General features: G+C 48.1%; 1 protein-coding gene across 1 annotated transcript in view; it reads right to left on the reverse strand.

The window, feature by feature from the left end:
• The window catches only part of LOC142297393 (uncharacterized), a 152841-nt gene that overhangs the window by 61208 nt on the left and 69727 nt on the right, over window positions 1-21906 (reverse strand). Inside the window, exon 10 of the mRNA XM_075341619.1 lies at window positions 18792-18962. Within this exon, the coding sequence (XP_075197734.1) occupies window positions 18792-18962 (171 nt within the window). The remainder of the gene's footprint in view (window positions 1-18791; window positions 18963-21906) is intronic.

Here is a 21906-nt window from a genome sequence, read left to right on the forward strand (position 1 = left end):
TTCAGTTTCATATATCTAATAACTGATGGACTGAGTAATATTTCTGGATTGAAATGAGGTTTATTGTACTAACAGAAAATGTGCAATCGCATTTAAACAAAATTTGACCGGTGCAAACGTATGGGCACCTCAACATAAAAGTGACATTAATATTTTGTAGATCCTCCTTTTGGAAAAATCACAGCCTCTAGTCGCTTCTTGTAGCTTTTAATGAGATCCTGGATGAAGGTATATTTGACCATTTCTGTTTACAAAACAATTCCAGTTCAGTTAAGTTTGATGGTCGCCGAGCATGGACAGCCGCTTCAAATCATCCCACAGATTTTCAATGATATTCAGGTCTGGGGACTGGGATGGCCATTCCAGAACATTGTAATTGTTCCTCTGCATGAATGCCTGAGTAGATTTGGAGCGGTGTTTTGGATCATTGTCTTGCTGAAATATTCATCCCCTGCGTAACTTCAACTTCGTCACTGATTCTTGCACATTATTGTCAAGAATCTGCTGATACTGAGTTGAATTCATGCGACCTTCAACTTTAACAAGATTCCCGATGCCACCATTGGCCACACAGCCCCAAAGCATGATGGAACCTCCACCAAATTTTACTGTGGGTAACAAGTGCTTTTCTTGGAATGCCGTGTTTTTTTGCCTCCATGCATAATGCCATTTTGTATGACAAAACAACTCAATCTTTGTTTCAGCAGTCCACAGGACCTTCTTCCAAAATGTAACTGGCTTGTCCAAATGGGCTTTTTTGCATACCTCAGTCGACTCTGTTTGTGGCGTGCTTGCAGAAACGGCTTCTTTCGCATCACTCACGCATACAGCTTCTCCTTGTGCAACGTGCGCTGTATTGTTGGCCGATGCACATTGACACCATCTGCAGCAAGATGATGCAGCAGATCTTTGGAGGTGGTCTGTAGATTGTCCTTGACTGTTCTCACCATTCTTATTCTCTGCCTTTCTGATATTTTTCTTGGCCTGCCACTTCTGGGCTTAACAAGAACTGTACCTGTGTTCTTCCATTTCCTTACTATGTTCCTCACAGTCAAAACTGACAGTTAAAATCTCCGAGACAACGTTTTGTACCTTCCCCTGAACAACTATGTTGTTTTCAGATCATTTGAGAGTTGTTTTGAGGAGCCCATGATGCCACTCTTCATAGGAGATTCAAATAGGAGAACAACTTGCAAGTGGCCACCTTAAATACCTTTTCTCATGATTGGATACACCTGCCTATGAAGTTCAAAGCTCAATGAGGTTACAAAACCAATTTAGTGCTTTAGTAAGTCAGTAAAAAGTAGTTAGGAGGGTTCAAATCAAGAAATTGATAAGGGTGCCCATACTTTTGCACCGGTCAAATTTAGTTTAAATGCAGATTGCACATTTTCTATTAGTACAATAAACCTCATTTTAATCCAGAAATATTACTCAGTCCATCATTTATTAGATATATGAAACTGAAATAGCTGCTGCAAAACCCCAAATTGTTATAAAGAAAAAAGGTTAACATTAATAGGGGTGCCCAAACTTTTTCATATGACTGTATATGTATATATATATTGTGAGGTAGCGACCACCAATGTTGTGGATGGTCGCTGTGTGTCACAGTGGAGAAGGATCCCCTGCGATATTAAACTGAAGGCGTGACTGTGGAACCTGTAGTTCCACAGAACTTGGGTTGTAATTAAGGGTTAGGTTCCCTTTAAACTGTGACCGGTGTGATGGACAGGGCTGGAGAATCACATACCTGCACCTGTGGGTGTATCCGGTTGGGTTTAAGAGACTGTTAGTTTTAGAGACAGACAGATGTCTGATAGAGCTGCAGATGGAGGATGTGTGCTGGAGGTCTCAGTCTGTGTGACGACTGGAGAGAGACTCCTGGAAAACAGTCCAGGTGAGGACTGGGGAAAATACTGCAGCCTGGCTGGAGAGGGCTGGAGGCTGCAGGTTGCAACCACAGTGAGTGCTGTTTGTTGGGTGGAGCCAGAGTGTGTAGACTCCACTATGGACAATTAATTGGACTGGAAGCCCACGGTATGTGGATGTTATATTTTTCTTTAAGCCGGGAGAGGCTTTGTTAGGCCTGCGACACACATCCGTGCCACCGGCACGTGTTTGTCATTTTTTACACGTACCGGCGGCACGGAGACACGTTAAGCAATGCTACCCTATTGTAGCAGGCACAATGCGTTTGTACGTGTGTGCGTTTTTCAAAGCGCTGACATTTCAGTGTTTTCTCCCGCAGCACGGATGTCACACGGCCCTCACCCGTACCACACGGGTGTAGTGTAGATGCGGTCCCGTGTGACACGCGCCGGAGAAAACACACGTGTCAGTGAAAAAAACCCAAAACCTTAACTCACCTTCTCCAGCCCTCCTGTCTCTGCCGCTGCTGCCACTTTCTGCCGACCGCCACTCATTATTCTCATTTAATATTCACTTCACTGCCTGGCAGCAGCGGCAGCAGCGGGGAGACGGGAGGGCTGGAGACCGAGGATCAGCACCACGGACAGCAGAATGGACCACGTGAGTATGTAAATTACCGGTTCTACGTGTGCTATCGCGGATAGCACACGTAGAACACACGTGGCCCGCACGTACCAGAGACACGTACTTACCTGCACGCAACAAGCAGGGGAAATACGTGTCTATCGGCACGTGCGTGAATTTCACGTGAGTGTGGCAGAGGCCTTACATATTGTTTAGCAGTTTATGTTGAGTCTAATAAATAAACTGCTGCGTTTTATAAGAGAACATGATACCTATGTTGTCTAAGCTACCTAGCACCGCTGCAAGCGAGTGAAATCCCCAGGTTGCGGTAAGCAACGTTTACAATATATATATATATATATATATATATATATATATATATATATATATATATATTTATATACAGTTAGGTCCAGAAATATTTGGACAGTGACACAAGTTTTGTTTGTTATTTTAGCTGTTTACAAAAACATGTTCAGAAATACAATTATATATATAATATGGGCTGAAAGTGCACACTCCCAGCTGCAATATGAGAGTTTTCACATCCAAATCGGAGAAAGGGTTTAGGAATCATAGCTCTGTAATGCATAGCCTCCTCTTTTTCAAGGGACCAAAAGTAATTGGACAAAGGACTCTAAGGGCTGCAATTAACTCTGAAGGCGTCTCCCTCGTTAACCTGTAATAAATGAAGTAGTTAAAAGGTCTGGGGTTGATTACAGGTGTGTGGTTTTGCATTTGGAAGCTGTTGCTTTGACCAGACAACATGCGGTCTAAGGAACTCTCAATTGAGTTGAAGCAGAACATCCTGAGGCTGAAAAAAAAGAAAAAATCCATCAGAGAGATAGCAGACATGCTTGGAGTAGCAAAATCAACAGTCGGGTACATTCAGAGAAAAAAGGAATTGACTGGTGAGCTTGGGAACTCAAAAAGGCCTGGGCATCCACGGATGACAACAGTGGTGGATGATCGCCGCATACTTTCTTTGGTGAAGAAGAACCCGTTCACAACATCAACTGAAGTCCAGAACACTCTCAGTGAAGTAGGTGTATCTGTCTCTAAGTCAACAGTAAAGAGAAGACTCCATGAAAGTAAATACAAAGGGTTCACATCTAGATGCAAACCATTCATCAATTCCAAAAATAGACAGGCCAGAGTTAAATTTGCTGAAAAACACCTCATGAAGCCAGCTCAGTTCTGGAAAAGTATTCTATGGACAGATGAGACAAAGATCAACCTGTACCAGAATGATGGGAAGAAAAAAGTTTGGAGAAGAAAGGGAACGGCACATGATCCAAGGCACACCACATCCTCTGTAAAACATGGTGGAGGCAACGTGATGGCATGGGCATGCATGGCTTTCAATGGCACTGGGTCACTTGTGTTTTTTGATGACATAACAGCAGACAAGAGTAGCCAGATGAATTCTGAAGTGTACCGGGATATACTTTCAGCCCAGATTAAGCCAAATGCCGCAAAGTTGATCGGACGGCGCTTCATAGTACAGATGGACAATGACCCCAAGCATACAGCCAAAGCTACCCAGGAGTTCATGAGTGCAAAAAAGTGGAACATTCTGCAATGGCCAAGTCAATCACCAGATCTTAACCCAATTGAGCATGCATTTCACTTGCTCAAATCCAGACTTAAGACGGAAAGACCCACAAACAAGCAAGACCTGAAGGCTGCGGCTGTAAAGGCCTGGCAAAGCATTAAGAAGGAGGAAACCCAGCGTTTGGTGATGTCCATGGGTTCCAGACTTAAGGCAGTGATTGCCTCCAAAGGATTCGCAACAAAATATTGAAAATAAAAATATTTTGTTTGGGTTTGGTTTATTTGTCCAATTACTTTTGACCTCCTAAAATGTGGAGTGTTTGTAAAGAAATGTGTACAATTCCTACAATTTCTATCAGATATTTTTGTTCAAACCTTCAAATTAAACGTTACAATCTGCACTTGAATTCTGTTGTAGAGGTTTCATTTCAAATCCAATGTGGTGGCATGCAGAGCCCAACTTGTGAAAATTGTGTCACTGTCCAAATACTTCTGGACCTAAGTGTATAACCCTAGAACGCATACCTGGGGCCTCGCAGGCCTGCTAGGTCATTTGTTTTCTATGGTAGATTGTTATGTTTGCGCGTTCTAGGGATATATATATATATATATATATATATATATATATATATATATATATATATATATATATATATATATATATAAAGCATACTGGTGCAAAGTAGTCCACGGAATACGATGTAGTCCACAATGAAAACCTGAAAGTCATAAAAAGAGAAAGGTAAAGAGATAAAAACAAGAGACTCACTCATTTACCAATGTATTAAAAGGTAAAGTTCACACATCCAATGTAATCCAGGGGCCTCCACGCCATTCCTCGATTACCTGAATCAAAGTCTATGGAGACTCTGAACAAGACGCAGAACGAGGCTCCATAGGCTTTGAGCAGCAGCCGGTCCCGACACAAGCTGCATTCTGCTGAGGCGGGGACTGTGATGAGAGATGCATGCCCCAGGACTGGCTGTTGCTCAAACCCTATGGAGCCTCATTTCATCATCTATCATCCATCTTTGCACATCTATAACACATAAAAAAAACCATTCATTTCAGCGTCATGCATTTTTATTTTCTGGTACGTGTTCCGCAGATGTCACGTGGATGGCATCCGTGTGCTGTAAGTGTTTCATCCCTGTTGCCGGAACAAAACAGACATGTGGTTCACACGATCTGTGTGACAACGTGGAGGTTTGAAGATCCCCATTGATTTTAATTATTACTGACTTCCTGAACCAATATACCTCCACAGGCCTTCTGCTCAGTTGCCAGTGATGTTGGCATGCTCATCAAAGGTGACACATAACAGCAACACATTGCCCTGCTAACCTGTGCCACGGAGAAGGAAGAGGGCATGGCTCGCCGTGGGAGCTGGGACAAGTGAGAAAATCATTTTGTTATTTTTTTTTTAATGTATAAGTGAAAAGCAACTGGATGTTGGCCATGTTTACTAAATTAAAGCTAGGACTATATTACTTTATAAATGATTCCTGAGCAAAAATAATATTCTTTGGCACTGCTACATGGTCAACGCTGAATACATGATTAGCTAATAAATAGCACACAAGCAATCTGATATTTTCAGGTATTGACCTCAGGGCAATGACATCACTACAATGCGCCCACTGTGCCGAAATGTGCAGAGCTACAGGGAAACGAGAGAGCATTTTTTAAAATCAGTGACTACAATTTGGTGGCCATATCACTATATGGAGGGCTATGGGTTGCATTATACTATAGGAGGACTATGGGGTGCATTATAGTACATGGAGGACTATGGGGTGAATTATATTACATGGATGGCTATGTGGTACATTATGCCATATGGGAGACTATGAGGTACATTATTCTACATGGAGGACTATTGTGGGGTGTATTATCCTTTATGGATGACTATGTGTAGCCCATTATACTATATGGCAGGCTATATGGGAGCCAATAAAATATCTAGAGGGCTATGTGGAGGCCATTTTACTATTTGGAGGGCTATGTGGGAGCTTTTATACTTTATAGGTTGCTATATGGGGACATTACTCTGTATGCAAGCAATTATATAGTGTTAAGGTTTGTGTCCATACTGTATGGAGGCCATTATACTGTTTGAAGGGTAATAGAGGTCATTATACACTGTGGAGAAGTTTGAGAGCCATTAAGCTCTATATAGGTGTCGCATGACTACCGCTCAGTATAGGGAGGCTGAGTAACTATAAGGTCTTTGGATTTTGAAGGATTAACTAATTAATTAATATGTAGCGCCCAGGGAAGGTGGTACTTGGTCCCAAATGGGAATGTCACTCTGGTGGCCATTGCCCGGTCCCATGCCCTGGGCCCCTTTTTGTAAATGGGGATATTTTCAGGGGTGAATTGAGTTAATGTCATGTGATGCCACCTGCGGGTTGCGGTTAAGGATAAAGAACTGCCGCTGCTAAATGTGGGTACTCCCAGAGCTGGTGGTGTTTGCAGCAATGGTGTTAGGCCCTCCGCAGGTAGGGACGTGCCTGGGAGATGATGAGGGATAATAACGGAGACCACACCAGGTTGTCTTTTACAGTCTATACTCACTTGGATCCAGGAGTTGCTCTGTTGGTTTGGTCCCCATAGCGTGGAGTATTTCAGGCCCAACTGTTCCTTTTGGGGTACAGTCTCCTTCTCCGTACAGTGGGCAGTGCGGAGTCTGTGGGGAGGAAAGTGTCCGAACCCCGATCTTAGTTTACTGCTGATGCCCCCAGATTATTTGGTTCGGTGAAGTCCGTGAAGGTGTCCTCACCGGGCAGGTATTTATCAAGCTGTGTGGAACTGGCGCCTGATCTAGGGCCCTGTGACCCGTGCGTGCTCCGGTCCCAGCGGTATCTCCGGCACCCGAACTGGCGACCTCTCTCTTCTCCTGTGGCCCTGGGTCACCGCTGCATGGACCCAGCTCAGGCACGTCCGCACACCTCTCCTGTGTGCCACACTCTCTAGACTCTCTACTGAATGCTGACCCCTCCCACCAGGCTGGCTAATCCCAGCGACTCGTTTCCTCTCCATGACGACCATCCCATTACAAGCCCCGTGTGGAGTGGAGATCTAGGATATTGGTTGAGCTTTGGTGGTATCGGCACTAATACTTCAGGTCCCAGGGGGTAGGTCCTGTATCCCCAAGAGGATGCAGTTCCCTGTCATGCCCTGAGGGTCTCAGGGGCGCTACACATACATGAAGTGATGTCACAATTCCAGTTAGTACAGTGCTATTTAACACAGCTTCAGGTATTGGGGGATGGTATGGCTTTAATAATTCTCCTTCACTTCACATAAGATCTCCAGAATAACATGCATGAAAATCTTTTCACAGAACATATTCTCTTCCCAAAGAGTCACTTTTCCTTACACAGTGTCTTTACACAGAGCAGAACACTGCACCTTATTATGCAGTGAGGTGAGGGTAGGAGTCCTGTGCTCGGTCAGTTCTCTCCACTCTCCTCCTACCACTACAAATCAGGAGTTGCTCTTGAACTATCCTCCTGCCACTTTCCTGAACACATTTCATGACACACACAAGTCTTTTTCTGGTACTGCTTCGTCTCATATAGAGAAGACACACACTACTTTCCAGGATCCCCTGGGTTACGGCTGAACACGTCCTGTCTCCTGTAGCAGCCTTAACTCAACAGTTGCTGGATGTTTTTAGATCACCAGTACAGCTCCTACTAGTCACATAGCCCATTATATTACATTGAGGTTTGTGTAGGGGTCATAGTTGAAGATCAAACTTTGTTGAGGTCACCATAATTTGTCTGGGTAGTTGAGGGTAGAGATGAGCGAACTTATTTGAAAAAGTTAGCAAAACTGAAATTCATATTGTACATTCGGATTCCTGAACAGTTTTCTGAAAATCGGCAAAATTTGGCCTTAGTTAGGTAAGTGTTTGCATTTCCACTAATGCTTTTCTTCTACCTTACTATGACTTTGGCTAGGATATTGGTGCTGTATGATAAGCGGGAGGAAGAGTTTGAGGAGGGGATTGGGATTACTTATCATTAGGCTATGTGCCCACGCTGCGGAAAATGCGCGGATTTTGCCACGGATATCTCGCGGAAAAGCCGCAGATTTTCCAGAAATCTGCAGCACAGCTACTCCCCAGCCATTTCTATGGCATTTGGGAAATGCTGTGCCCACGCTGCGGATTTTTCCGCAGCGGAAATCGTGCGGATTTTCGTTCAGAAAAATCTGCAGCATGTCAATTATTGTTGCGGATTTCTCCGCAGGGTCCCATATACTTACCTGCCTTGATAGAGACCCGAGTCACTTTCTCCGTCCGGTGTAGCGGCAGCGGCAGCAGCGCGGTGGATCCAGCCAGGTACAGGAAGGAAGAGGTGGGCGGGGCCTGCACGAGCTCCGGTCATGTGACAGCCGGAGCTAGTTCAGGCCCGCCCACCTCCAGCACAGTGAACCAGACGCTGCCTGACAGTGACCCGGCCGCCGGCAAGCGAGGTGCTGCATGATGGAGGTAAGTATAAGCACCCCGATCACTGCAGCACTTGTTCTGCATTGAGGATGCAGTGCCGAAGCCATGGTACTGTATCCTCAATGCAGAATGACCACAGCATATCCGCACAATATTCCGCTGTATATCCACAGCATTGAAACAGAGAAAGTTCTGTTGCGGATTTTTGGGAGCACCTGCGGAATATCTTGCGGTTATATCCGCAGGACAATGTCCCCGTGGGCACACAGCCTTATATGCGAGTGTGGCTGTCACATTGCTTCTGCTTCCTCTGTTTAAAACTCATACATATTTGTGGCGCCCTGGACTAGCCAGGGGCCACAGGTAACAACACACACACACTCCCACCCCCAGCAGTTCACAGCAGTCATCCCCAGTGAGACCTGATTTCTTCCCTCGGGTTCAGACAGACACACCAGGTGGGCGGAGTCAGGCAGATGGGCACGCCCACCGAGGAGTCTAGCTGGTCTGAGGCAGGAAACTAGAGCAGACAAGTCCAGGCAGAGGAAGGGAGAGGAGGTGTGCAGAGTGGCAGAAGCAGACGGGGTCCTAGGTTGGAGCCTAGGGCCCTCGTGTAGCAGTCAGGCAGACGGTAGTGGCCGTCTGCGGGAGCCGGGAAGACAGTCTTGGAGGAACCGTAGGTAGCCGGGGTTGGGCGGTGGCCCACCGGTACTGAACTGGGGAGCCAGCTGGAAACCGGAGCACAGGAGGAGCATACAAGAAGGTGCAGGAAAGGACTTACACTACCAACCTGGGGTCAGGGGAAAAACACCGCAGCCGCCTGTGGGACCCGTCCATCCAGCCGTTTGTTTTACCAGAGACTCCAGGTGTGTTACTGGCTGAGCGAGTTCCACAGTGCCGTCTGGCACTGCGCTGCCCCGCGATCCTGCACCCGGCCAAGCCCCGCAATCCACCTCACAGTCAACAACTTCGGGCCCCGGGACTACCAAGATCCCCCTACCCACGGAGGGGAGAGAAACATCGTAGCTGCTCCCTGTCATCGCTCCCGGAATCCCCGTACAGAGCAGTGGTGGTGCCCCAACCTCACCACACACCACGGGTGGCGTCACAAACCGACATCCCAAACCCCAACAGACTACCCCTTTCACTCACGGGCGAGGAGCGCTGCTCGAGTCCCTGGATCTGGCCCACCGCTCGAGCCACCGAGCAGCAGCAGCAGCGCCGGACCCGAGCATGGTGAGCGCAGCGCCCCGCCGCCCGCGACAACTTGGCATCATGAACAGGATCTTACCGTTCTACCGCCTGGTAGAAGTGCGCCTTGTGTCCTGCCGAAAAATTTTAGAAGCCGCCATTTTGGGCGCGAAAAGTTCCTCGCTCGAGCGTCTTCCCGAGCAGTGGAGGCGCGAAAGCCGAAGCCCCACCCCTGAAGAGGAGGTGCTGAGAGAAGACCAAGGGGGAACGGATGGCGTCTGGCCATATGTGAACCGCGGCTATAAAAGCAGGGACGCCAAGACTCTGCAAGTATTTGGTTCCTGGAGCACCGCTGCACGAGATGTCCCGTCCGTCTGGCACCGCTGAAACCTCAGTGCCCGTGCCCGCGGCCAATGTCCCGACTGACCCGTTACCCCTGTCACCGGTAGCGGAGCTCGCAGCGTCTGTGAGGGAGGGCCCAGACCTGGGGTCCCCAGGCCTTACCTTTGTCACCACCCTGCCACCGGCCCCGGCTTTCATCCCGGCCGCACCGCTGATGACGTCGGCCCCGGCAGTCCGCCCAGCCGCAACGGAGATGACGACGGCTCCGGCAGTCCGCACGGCAGCGAAGTACCCGTCTCATTAACAAATCTGGGCCCGTTCCTGGACTGGGGTCAAGGGGTGCTGCCCACTTCTTAGGGGCAGCATCAGGGCCAGGTTGTTTGGGTGGGTGACTGAAGGACACGTTCCGTTGTTATTATTAAAAGTGTTTTATTGTTGTTGCAACGGTTGAAGTGATATGCCTCCCGTAAGGGAAGATTTCTGAACATGCTTGTTTATTTTCTTTTCCAGTTTGTGAAAATAAAACCGGTGATGGACGGGCAGCCCGCGGACGGTCTGCCTTTAACCAAGGGGGAATGTGGCGCCCTGGACTAGCCAGGGGCCACAGGTAACAACACCTCCACACCCCCACCCCCAGCAGTTCACAGCAGTCATCCCCAGTGAGACCTGATTTCTTCCCTCGGGTTCAGACAGACACACCAGGTGGGCGGAGTCAGGCAGATGGGCACGCCCACAAAGGAGTCTAGCTGGTCTGAGGCAGGAAACTAGAGCAGACAAGTCCAGGCAGAGGAAGGGAGAGGAGGTGTGCAGAGTGGCAGAAGCAGACGGGGGCCTAGGATGGAGCCTAGGGCCCTCGTGTAGCAGTCAGGCAGACGGTAGTGGCCATCTGTGGGAGCTGGGAAGACAGTCTTGGTGGAACCGTAGGTAGCCGGGGTTGGGCGGTGGCCCACCGATACTGAACTGGGGAGCCAGCTGGAAACCGGAGCACAGGAGGAGCATACAAGAAGGTGCAGGAAAGTCAGTGTCTGCCTGAAGTAGAGGGTAGTCATGTTCTTTAATGTGCCTATGTGCTGTGACTTCAGTATGTAGCAGAGCTAGGATCATTGTGGGATGTCGTGGTGTAGATTATGTCAAACCTGGATGTTTGGAGGGTTAATAAATTGGAGAGAGTGTATTTAAAAAAAAATAAAGAAAATTTTGGTCTGCTTTGTGTTTATTTTTAATTGCAGAATTAGTGAGGGGGAGGTTATAAATTCCTATCTATTACTAATACAGGGTTAAGTGGCAGCTGTAATTTTTGACAAATGATAGCTGTCATTAACTCCTTACATTATCCCGATTGCCACTGCACCAGGGCAATCAGGTTGAGCTGGGTAAAGTGCCAGAATTGATGCATTTCTTAGATGTAACAATTCTGGGTGGCTGCAGGCTGTTATTTTTAAGCTGGGGTCAATAACTTTGGACCTCCCCAAGCTGAGAAAACCAGATCCTAGCTGTCAGCTTTATCTTGGCTGAGTATCCATATGGGGGGGACTGCATGTCATTTTTTAAATTATTTATTTAAATAATTTTAAAAAGCCACATGGGGTCCGCCGTATTTTGCTACACTGCCAAGATAACGCACATGTCTGGGGGCTGCAGCATTTAGTTTAATGCTTTAACTGTGCTGGGTATCAATACAAGGGGATCCCTACATCATTTATTTATTTTTACACTACCAGAGGAACACAGGCAGCGTGTGTGATTCCAACCAGTCACAGACGCTGTCACAGAGGGTGGGGGTGTGGTCTGGCTGAAACCAGTGACAGACGTCATGACTGACAGTGGTTGTGGGAAGTGACTATGTATGAGAGCTAATGATTTGACCTGGCAGCAGTGTTGCAGCCGTAAGGAAGCTAGGTAAATTTAACTGTATTGCTTTATTCCTTCTATTCTTTCTTTTGCATCCCCCTAACCCTTTCTAACATAATTTTATAACACCTAAGTTCGGAACCCTTAGACTTATATAGGGGTTCATTATCTCGGATCAGGTTAGGGGTCAAGTTTGGCTGTCGAACACAATTTTTTTTAGTTCTTGCTGGTTCAGCGAACTCGAAGATCCATGGTTTCGCTTATCACTAGTTGAGGGAGGGTGCAGTAGGGTCATCATACTGTGTCTATGAATGTTTGTGGGCTTTTTTGTTGGTTTTATACATCTTGGGTGCATTGAAAGGGGTATTCAGGGGCTTCTGTAAGGGGAAAATTACATTATAAGGTCTGCAATGTTGTGAGATACTCTCTTCTGCGACCCTGCCAAATATTTTTTTTTTCATAGGTGAAGGGTACAATTAGAACTCCTTCTATGGTGCCCCATGATTTCTGTGTACGCCCCTGATAACTTCTGTGTGGCGCCCCTGACCTGGTCAGGCACCACTGAGTACTGCACCCATGCTGGGAACAGTACAATACAGGTAATCCAGAAGGCTGACAGGGGTGTGGTACACAGGCGCATAGTAATCAGCTCTCACACATGTACCCATGAGAGGACCCCTGGGGATCCCAGGAGGGGGAAAAGCCTTGACCTTCACTGGAATAGTGGAGGGGGCCAAAAGCCTCCATCTCCTCTCAAGGGGTGTGGTAAGAGAATCTGGTTGCTAGGTGGCGTAGGCAAGAACAGGAGAGGAGGGGCAGTGAGTCAGTTAGAGCAGAACTCCATAGGGCTCAGTGAGGAGCAGACCTGTGGGGCTGTTGCTGTCTAACAGCGCCCGCGCAGTGGCTACTGACGGGGGAGAACGGTCAACTAGGAGTGCTACCCGAAATCCATCTTCAGCTAGAGAGAGAGCAACGGAGTGGGAAGTAAGGAGACTGCTAGAGAGCACCAGGCCCAACCGGGCGGCAGATCCCGAAGCGGAGATAGATCCAGCTTTCTTTTGCTAAACCTGTCGGTGTGGGGCTCTCAAAGCCCACACCACAACACCACAAAAGCCGCAGCCACGTAGCCACAGTTAGGGCCCATAGCTCACAGGAGGCAAGAAGCTGGAGTGATCTGGCCCAGGCGACAAGCACACGGCGAACGAAGGGGAGAGAGGCTGCAGCATCTTCCCTGGGTGACCCCCATAGGGACTCAAAGTCGGGGTCACCCCAAACCACCAAGGGCTAAGGAAGGCGAGTTGGTAGTCACCCTCATAAAGTCAGCCTGAAGGATACCTGGTTCCCACCTGGTTCATCTCAGCTACGCCCGGGCTACTCACCCTGCCATCAAATGTGAGTAAAGCCCTTGAAAGACAGTTCTGCCTGTGTGAGTCATTCTGCGACTTGTAGTACTACGCATCTACACTGGACCCTGGGGCATGCCTCACTCTCAGGAGGCTACTACATCTGACTGCACATATCATCAGCCCCAGGCACCCCTAACCTGCAGTGGCGGTCCCCACTGACCGCAATACTGAGAGTGGCGTCACGACAATCCTAACAGAAGATTTCCTACCAGTGACGGAGATCCAGCTGAGTGGAGTCCCTGAAGGTAATGCACCGACACATCACTGGTGGGGCTTCACATCTGGCGTCACGAACAGGATAAGGACTAGACCTCTTCAGACAGGTGACCATGTGCCTGGGCGGTCCGCTTGAAAAATTGGAAGCGCCGCCATATTGCCACCATGAAAAGCGCGCTGAAAAACAACAGCAGCCCGCGCTGGGAGAAGTTACCGCCCACGAAGAGGTGTGGCTACCCAGAGATCCCCTGCAGAGTTCGGACCTCGCTTGTGAAGAGAGCGGAAGCGTCCAGAGACGTCGGGACAGAAAGGGAGCCACAAGCCTGCTGCTGGGAGAGGAGCTGCTGAAAGAGGCAGAGCAGAAACTGAACAGCTTGCTATCAGAGGCAACGGCGAGTCCACAGCTGGAGAGTCGCGCAGAAGAGGGCGCAGAAGAAATGGCGTCTGACCGCAGAAATCCAGAACCGGGCTCCGCTGCCTGGTGGTATCGGGAGCTGGCCCAGTTCTGCGACCGACTGGAGACCCGGGTTGTGGAGCAGATCCGGGAAGAACGAATGGAAATGCTGGAGATGACCGCGGCGGTTCGGGCCTATGAAAGGAGAGCCGCGCGCCGAGTGCCAGACAGGACGGCGATGACGCAGACCCCGATGCTGCCACCGGTGGGTGAGTCGAGTGATGCCCCGGCCAGCGCAAGTGCCCCGACCCCTGCTGCCACGCCCGCGGTCCCCGAAGAGGCGTCCGGTGCGGCGACGCTGAAGCAGGCCGCAGCCACACCAGGTGCGGCCTTCCAAGCCCCAGCGGCCGCAGCGATGCCCTGCTCGGCCCACCAAGACCCGGTCCCTGCAGCAACGCCCAGTCCGGCCCGCAAAGAACCGGCTGCCACCGCGACCCTCATCCGCGCCGCAGGCGTAACGCTGACCCAGGCCGCCGCCCTGCTAGGCCCGGCCCGCCGAGACCCCACCGCCGCAGCAACGCTCGTCCGCGCCGCAAGTGAGGTGCTGAACCAGGCCGCAGCCACGCCAGGCGCGGCCCGCCAAGCCCCGGCCGCCGCAGCGATGCCCTGCTCGGCCCACCAAGACCCGGTCCCTGCAGCGACGCCCAGCCCAGCCTGCACAGATTCCATCACAGCTGCGACGCCGATCCAGGCCGCCGCCATGCCGGGCGCGGCCCGCCAAGACCAGGCCGCCGCCATGCCGGGCGCGGCCCGCCAAGACCAGGCCGCCGCCATGCCGGGCGCGGCCCGCCAAGACCAGGCCGCCGCCAAACAGGGCGCGGCCCGCCAAGACCAGGCCGCCGCCATGCCAGGCGCGGCCCGCCAAGAAGAGATTACCTCATCATTTACCCCGGCCTGCAAGGCCAGAGCAGACACCGCTCCCCAGTCCAAAGAGGTCCCTGCTAGGAAGACCCTGATAGGAGAGGACCCCGAATACTGGAAGCTGAAGGCTGACCTAGAGGCCCAGTTCCCACAAGAGATGGTGGATCGGTATCTGCTCCCTCCGCATACCCCCAAGGAGACTCAGGCAACCCCTGCAGCCGCGCCGGAGAGTCCACCGCCTGTGGCGCCCCTGACCTGCTCAGGCACCACTGAGTACTGCACCCATGCTGGGAACAGTACAATACAGGTAATCCAGAAGGCTGACAGGGGTGTGGTACACAGGCGCATAGTAATCAGCTCTCACACATGTACCCATGAGAGGACCCCTGGGGATCCCAGGAGGGGGAAAAGCCTTGACCTTCACTGGAATAGTGGAGGGGGCCAAAAGCCTCCATCTCCTCTCAAGGGGTGTGGTAAGAGAATCTGGTTGCTAGGTGGCGTAGGCAAGAACAGGAGAGGAGGGGCAGTGAGTCAGTTAGAGCAGAACTCCATAGGGCTCAGTGAGGAGCAGACCTGTGGGGCTGTTGCTGTCTAACAGCGCCCGCGCAGTGGCTACTGACGGGGGAGAACGGTCAACTAGGAGTGCTACCCGAAATCCATCTTCAGCTAGAGAGAGAGCAACGGAGTGGGAAGTAAGGAGACTGCTAGAGAGCACCAGGCCCAACCGGGCGGCAGATCCCGAAGCGGAGATAGATCCAGCTTTCTTTTGCTAAACCTGCCGGTGTGGGGCTCTCAAAGCCCACACCACAACACCACAAAAGCCGCAGCCACGTAGCCACAGTTAGGGCCCATAGCTCACAGGAGGCAAGAAGCTGGAGTGATCTGGCCCAGGCGACAAGCACACGGCGAACGAAGGGGAGAGAGGCTGCAGCATCTTCCCTGGGTGACCCCCATAGGGACTCAAAGTCGGGGTCACCCCAAACCACCAAGGGCTAAGGAAGGCGAGTTGGTAGTCACCCTCATAAAGTCAGCCTGAAGGATACCTGGTTCCCACCTGGTTCATCTCAGCTACGCCCGGGCTACTCACCCTGCCATCAAATGTGAGTAAAGCCCTTGAAAGACAGTTCTGCCTGTGTGAGTCATTCTGCGACTTGTAGTACTACGCATCTACACTGGACCCTGGGGCATGCCTCACTCTCAGGAGGCTACTACATCTGACTGCACATATCATCAGCCCCAGGCACCCCTAACCTGCAGTGGCGGTCCCCACTGACCGCAATACTGAGAGTGGCGTCACGACAATCCTAACAGAAGATTTCCTACCAGTGACGGAGATCCAGCTGAGTGGAGTCCCTGAAGGTAATGCACCGACACATCACTGGTGGGGCTTCACATCTGCACCACTGCAGGTCATGCAGACTCAGCAGAGGAGCCTTGGGGAGCTCATGAATGAGTCTGTACTAAGGTGTGTAACGCTGGATTCACCGAAAACAGATTGTTTCATTCCTTCTCCAGTATAAGCTATGAGGTTAGAATTTAGAGTTATAAAAGGATGTGCAAGTTTTTAATTCAATTTTAATTGTTCACATTTGTTTACAAATATTTACAAATATTATATTTATATTATTTATTCATAAATTATATCTTTCTATAGAGTGCAATAACACAATGCATTTCTTTCCTGCCTGTATTGTATTCTGTTCTAAATTTGCAGCTCATGGATTCAATGTGACTAACTCTCTGAACTGTAAAGTGCAGATCCACAACAGGAATCAAAGGAGGATCTAAATTTTAACCAATGATGTAAGCATTGACTTTTACCTTTGTATAGAAATTAGAACTCAGTACCAGAAACCTTTACCATTAATAATTACAGTAGGTATGGAAAGTATTCAGACCCCTTTAAATTTTTCACTCTTTGATTCATTGCAGCCATTTGGTAAATTCAAAAAAGTTCATTATTTTGTTTCTCATTAATGTAGACTCTGCACCCCATCCCCCATCTTCACAGGAAAAAACAGAGATGTAGAAATTTTGCAAATTTATTAAACAAGAAAAATTGAAATATCACATGGTCATAAGTATTCAGACCCTTTGCTCAGTATTGAGTACAAGCACCCTTTTGAGCTAGTAGAGCCATGAGTCTTCTTGGGAATGATGCAAGACTTTTTTAACACCTGGATTTGGGAATGTTTTTCCTTTCTTCCTTGCAGAGCCTCTCCAGTTCCGTCAGGTTGGGTGGTGAACGTTGGTGGACGCCATTTTCAGGTCTCTCCAGAGATGCTTAATTAGGTTTAGGACAGTGCTCTGGCTGGGCCAGTCAAGAATGGTCATAGAGTTGTTCTGAAGCCACTCCTTTGTTATTTTAGCTGTGAACTTAGGGTCATTGTCTTGTTGGAAGGGGAACCTTCAGCCAAGTCTGAGGTCCAGAGCACTGTGGAAGAGGTTTTGTTCCAGGATATCTCTGTACTTGGACTCATTCATCTTTCATTCAATTACAACCAGTCGTCCTGTCCCTGCAGCTGAAAAACACCCCATAGCATGATGCTGCCACCACCATGTCTCACTGTGGGGATTGTATTGGGCAGGTGATGAGCAGTGCTTGGTTTTCTCCACACAAACCACTTGGAACTTTTTGGTGATTATTCTATCTTTGTCTCATCAGACCAGAGAATCTTATTTCTCAGTCTGGGAGTCTTTCATATGTTTTTTGCAAACTCTATGCGGGCTTTTATATGTCTTGCACTGAGGAGAGGCTTCCGTCGGGCCATTCTGCCATAAAGGCCCAACTGGTGGAGGGCTTCAGTGACAGTTGTCTTTGTGGAACTTTCTCCCATCTCCCTACTGCATCTCTGGAGCTCAGCCACAGGGATCTTGGGATTCTTTTTTACCTCTCTCACAAAGGCTCTTCTCCAACAATTGCTCAGTTGGGCTGGTTGGCCATGTCTTGGAATAGTTCTGGTGGTCCCAAACCTCTTCCATTTAAGGATTATGGAGGCCACTGTGCTCTTTGGAACCTTGAGTAATGCAGAAATTCTTTTGTAACCTTGGCCAGATCTTTGCCACAATTCTGTCTCTGAGCTCCTTGCGCAGTTCCTTTGACCTCATGATTCTCATTTGGTCTGACATGCACTGTGAGCTGTGAGGTCTTATATAGACAGATGTGCGTCTTTCCAAATCAAGTTCTATCAGTTTAATTACACACAGCTGGACTCCAATGAAGGAGTAGAACCATCTCAAGCAGGATCACAAGGAAATGGACAGCTTAAAGTCATTAATATGAGTGTCTGAACAAAGGGTCTGAATACCTATGACCATGTGATATTTCAGTTTTTCTTGATTAATAAATTTGCAAACAATTATACATTTCAATTTTTTTTTCTGTCAAGATGGGGGATGGGGTGCAGAGTGCACATTAATGAGAAAAAAAATAACTTTTTAGAATTTACCAAATGGTTGCAATAAAACAGAGTGAAAAATGTGTACACACTGTATATAGAACATACCAGTTGCTTCTCTCAAGTGTGAAGGTCAAGCACTTTGATACTGGTGACCTACACCAGAACCCCAATCTATTTGCAGTTACCAAATACACAGTGTATGGGGCTGAAGCAGTACAGATCAATACACTGTGTAGTGTTCATTTTCGAGAACTTCAGCTCAATCACATCACTGTAAAGAGCTGAGTTGTAGAACCTGAAAACGGCCACTACATGGTGAATGGAGCTGTGCTGTTCTAGCTCTGCGCCCTGTGTACATTTTGCCACAGCAGGGGCTTTATATTGCCAATTATCGGGGTGTTGGCTGTAGGACCACCATTGTTCTGATTTTGTTGACCTTTCTTAAGGTTAAACCATCAATAGATTTTATCGGTAGAACGGATTTTGTGGAGAACCTAGTTCAACAATTAAGATGAAAATCATTTCTATGTCAGTAGTGATTGAAAGCCTAGTCTATCTGCGAGATATTGCACAGATCTCAAAAGGTTTGGGAGAGTTTGTAGACCCAAGGGCAGGAGTGAGGTCCAGTTTGGCTCCAGGTGTTGGCTTGAAAGTGAAATTTTGTAATAATGTTGTAAAGAACAAGAATAGCTCCATTATCGACAAAGTTTCTCCAGCACAGCTTCGTCTACCTGCGAAGAACAGAAAACAGTTATAGAAGATTACTGATTATTTGAGATCCAAACTGGATGGAATTAAGGGCGGCTTTGCACGTTGCGACATTGCACGTGCGATGTCGATGGGGTCAAATCGAAAGTGACGCACATCCGGCGTCGCAGTCGATATCGCAACGTGTAAAACCTTTTTGATACGATGAACGAGCGCAAAAGCGTCGTTATCGTATCATCGCTGCAGCCTCCGACATTTCCATAATGCCGGTGCAGCGACAGGTACGATGTTGTTCCTCGTTCCTGAGGCAGCACACATCGCTGTATGTGAAGCCGCAGGAGCAAGGAACTTCACCTTACCTGCCGCCGGCTGCAATGAGAAGGACGGAGGTGGGCGGGATGTTTACGTCCCGCTCATCTCCGCCCCTCCACTTCAATTGGCCGCCTGCCGTGTGATGTCGCTGTGACGCCGCACGACCCGCCCCCTTAGGAAGGAGGCGGGTCGCCGGCCAGAGGGACGTCGCACGGCAGGTATGTGCGTGTGAAGCTGCCGTAGCGATAATATTCGCTACGGCAGCTTTCACTAGATATTGCACGTGCGACGGGGGCGGGACTATCGCTGCAGCATTGGTAACACATTGTAACCGATGTCACAGCGTGCAAAGCCCGCCTAAGACTCGATAAATATTTGGAAAAATCTTTGAACAAATTCGATATTGTCATAATTGTACTGACTTGCAGAATTATATTGCTAGGTGATTTTTTTATAGAACAATGAAGCAAATCCCTCACCAAAAAATTGTGGTACTAAATTGGGGAAGGGGGGGTTGCGCAATTTCAAGGAATTTGGGTTGTTTTACTTGTTTTCTATTACATTAAAAGGTAAAATGAATGGTGTCGTTCGAATTCCATGTCTCACAAGAAACAAGCCCTGAAATGACTATATAAATAAAAATGAATAAGTTAAAAAAGGTTATAACTCTTTCAAGAAAAGAATACAAAAGTGAAAGCATGAAAACAGAAAATTGCTGGTCATCAGTCAAAAAGACAATAATAAAATTAGTAACTTCCCTGTTGGATCATATGTGTGTAGGGAAAAGCATTATTGCTTTGAGTGATTTTTGTGTTAACTCTTGCTGTCGTTTTGTTGCTACCTTCCTGCTCCTGCTTTCCACCAGTTTCTAAAGGCCACTTTACACACAGAGATAAATCTTTGGCAGATCTGTGGTTGCAGTGAAATCATGGACATATTGTTCCACTTATACACAGCCACAAACCTGGCACTGATTGTCCACAATTTCACTGCAACCACAGATCTGCCGCAGATTTATCTCTGTGTGTAAAGTGGCCTTTACTGTTTGTTTCTGTGAGTTTGCAGTGTGTCTGATTCTTATTTTTCCCTGGCTGTCTAAATCTGTGTTGCCATCACACTCTTGCCCTTTCCTTCCCTTTGGGGGCTGGGGATAACAGATTAGATCTTGTCAGGAGAATAGTAAGGCAGGGGACTCAGTCATCTCTACCATTAGGGGTGACTTAGAAGTTAGGGATAACTCAGGGTCTCTGTGAGTGACAGCATAGACACCCCCTGTTCCTCACTATCCTGCAGTCACTTTGTGACACCCACAGACCAATTCACCTGTTCACTAATGCTACACTATATTAATAAAGTGTGTGATTTTTTTTTTAATCTTTCCACACTGGTCAGATATTTTTCAGCTCTATTATAGTTTCAGAAACATGGTAATAAAATACACCATGGGTAGTGATGGGTGAAACTCCCCGATGTTCCAGATCAGGAGCCTTGCCTGAATGTTTTGTAAAGTTCGAGTTTTGAGAATGCGAACTTGCGTCAGAACACCGAACTTGGACTTTACAAATATGGGATGGGGCAGTGGGGGGGCTGTAAAATAAAGAATATAGTTAATAATAAACATTGTCATTATATTTACATGTCCCACGACGCGTCCTGCAGACTCTGTCTCCCGGCCGCTTCTGCTTTCGGGTCTGATCATTGCTGTGGACCCGGGAAACCACCACTGAGTAAAGGACCTTCCATAATGTCATAGCCATGTGACCAGTCAGGTGTGAATGTTGTATTACCTCGTTGGCTACAGACTGGTCACATGGCTATGATATCATGGAAGGTCCTGTAATGTAACGAGGTAATAACAACATTCACACCAGACTCGTCACATGGCTATGACCTCATTAAAGGTCCTGTCGTGTCACTGGACATTATACGGGGGCACAGCTGACCGGCTTCAGCTATGCACTCAGGTGAAGTGTCTAACTGCTCTCAGCTGAGTCTGTGTAAGCAGACATGTGTTTATCTCCTCCACAATGTAGCAGAGCTGAAGATGCTCACCCGCTTTTGATCTACATTGGAGGGGTTTATTTTGGGTAATAAAAATGGAGTCCTAAATGTCTTCTTTTTTATTTTTAATAAAATATTTTTTTCTCTGTGTTGTTGTTTTATTTCACTGTTAAAATAAAAGACAATCACAGATGCTGTCACAGAGTGGGCATCTATAATCGGATGCTGGAGTAACCTGAAACCAGCCCATACATTCTAGCATCTATACACATATAGTAGTGTAAAAATAAATAAATAATTTAAAAAAATGACATAGCGCTCCACAGTATTTTTGATTCTCAGTGCAAATTAAGTGGACGTCTACGTGCTGCCACCCCCATCTGCCTGGCTTTACCTTGGCTGGCAATCAAAATACAGGAAGCACATTAATTGTTTTTAATCATTTAAAAAAATAATTTAAAAAAAAAATGCATGGGCTCCCGCCTTATTTTGATCGCCAGTCAGGCAAAACCAAGCAGCTGGGGGCTGGGGTTCTCAGCTTGGTAAGGCCTAAGCGTTCTGGTCCCGCAGCCACCCCTGGAAATGGCGCATTGTTTCTTAGTGTCATTTCCAGGTGCTATACCTGGCTCGTCCAGCAGCTCTGATGGTGGTGGC

The sequence above is a fragment of the Anomaloglossus baeobatrachus genome, chromosome 3, assembly GCF_048569485.1.
Source record: "Anomaloglossus baeobatrachus isolate aAnoBae1 chromosome 3, aAnoBae1.hap1, whole genome shotgun sequence".
Classification (NCBI taxonomy): Eukaryota; Metazoa; Chordata; class Amphibia; order Anura; family Aromobatidae; genus Anomaloglossus; species Anomaloglossus baeobatrachus.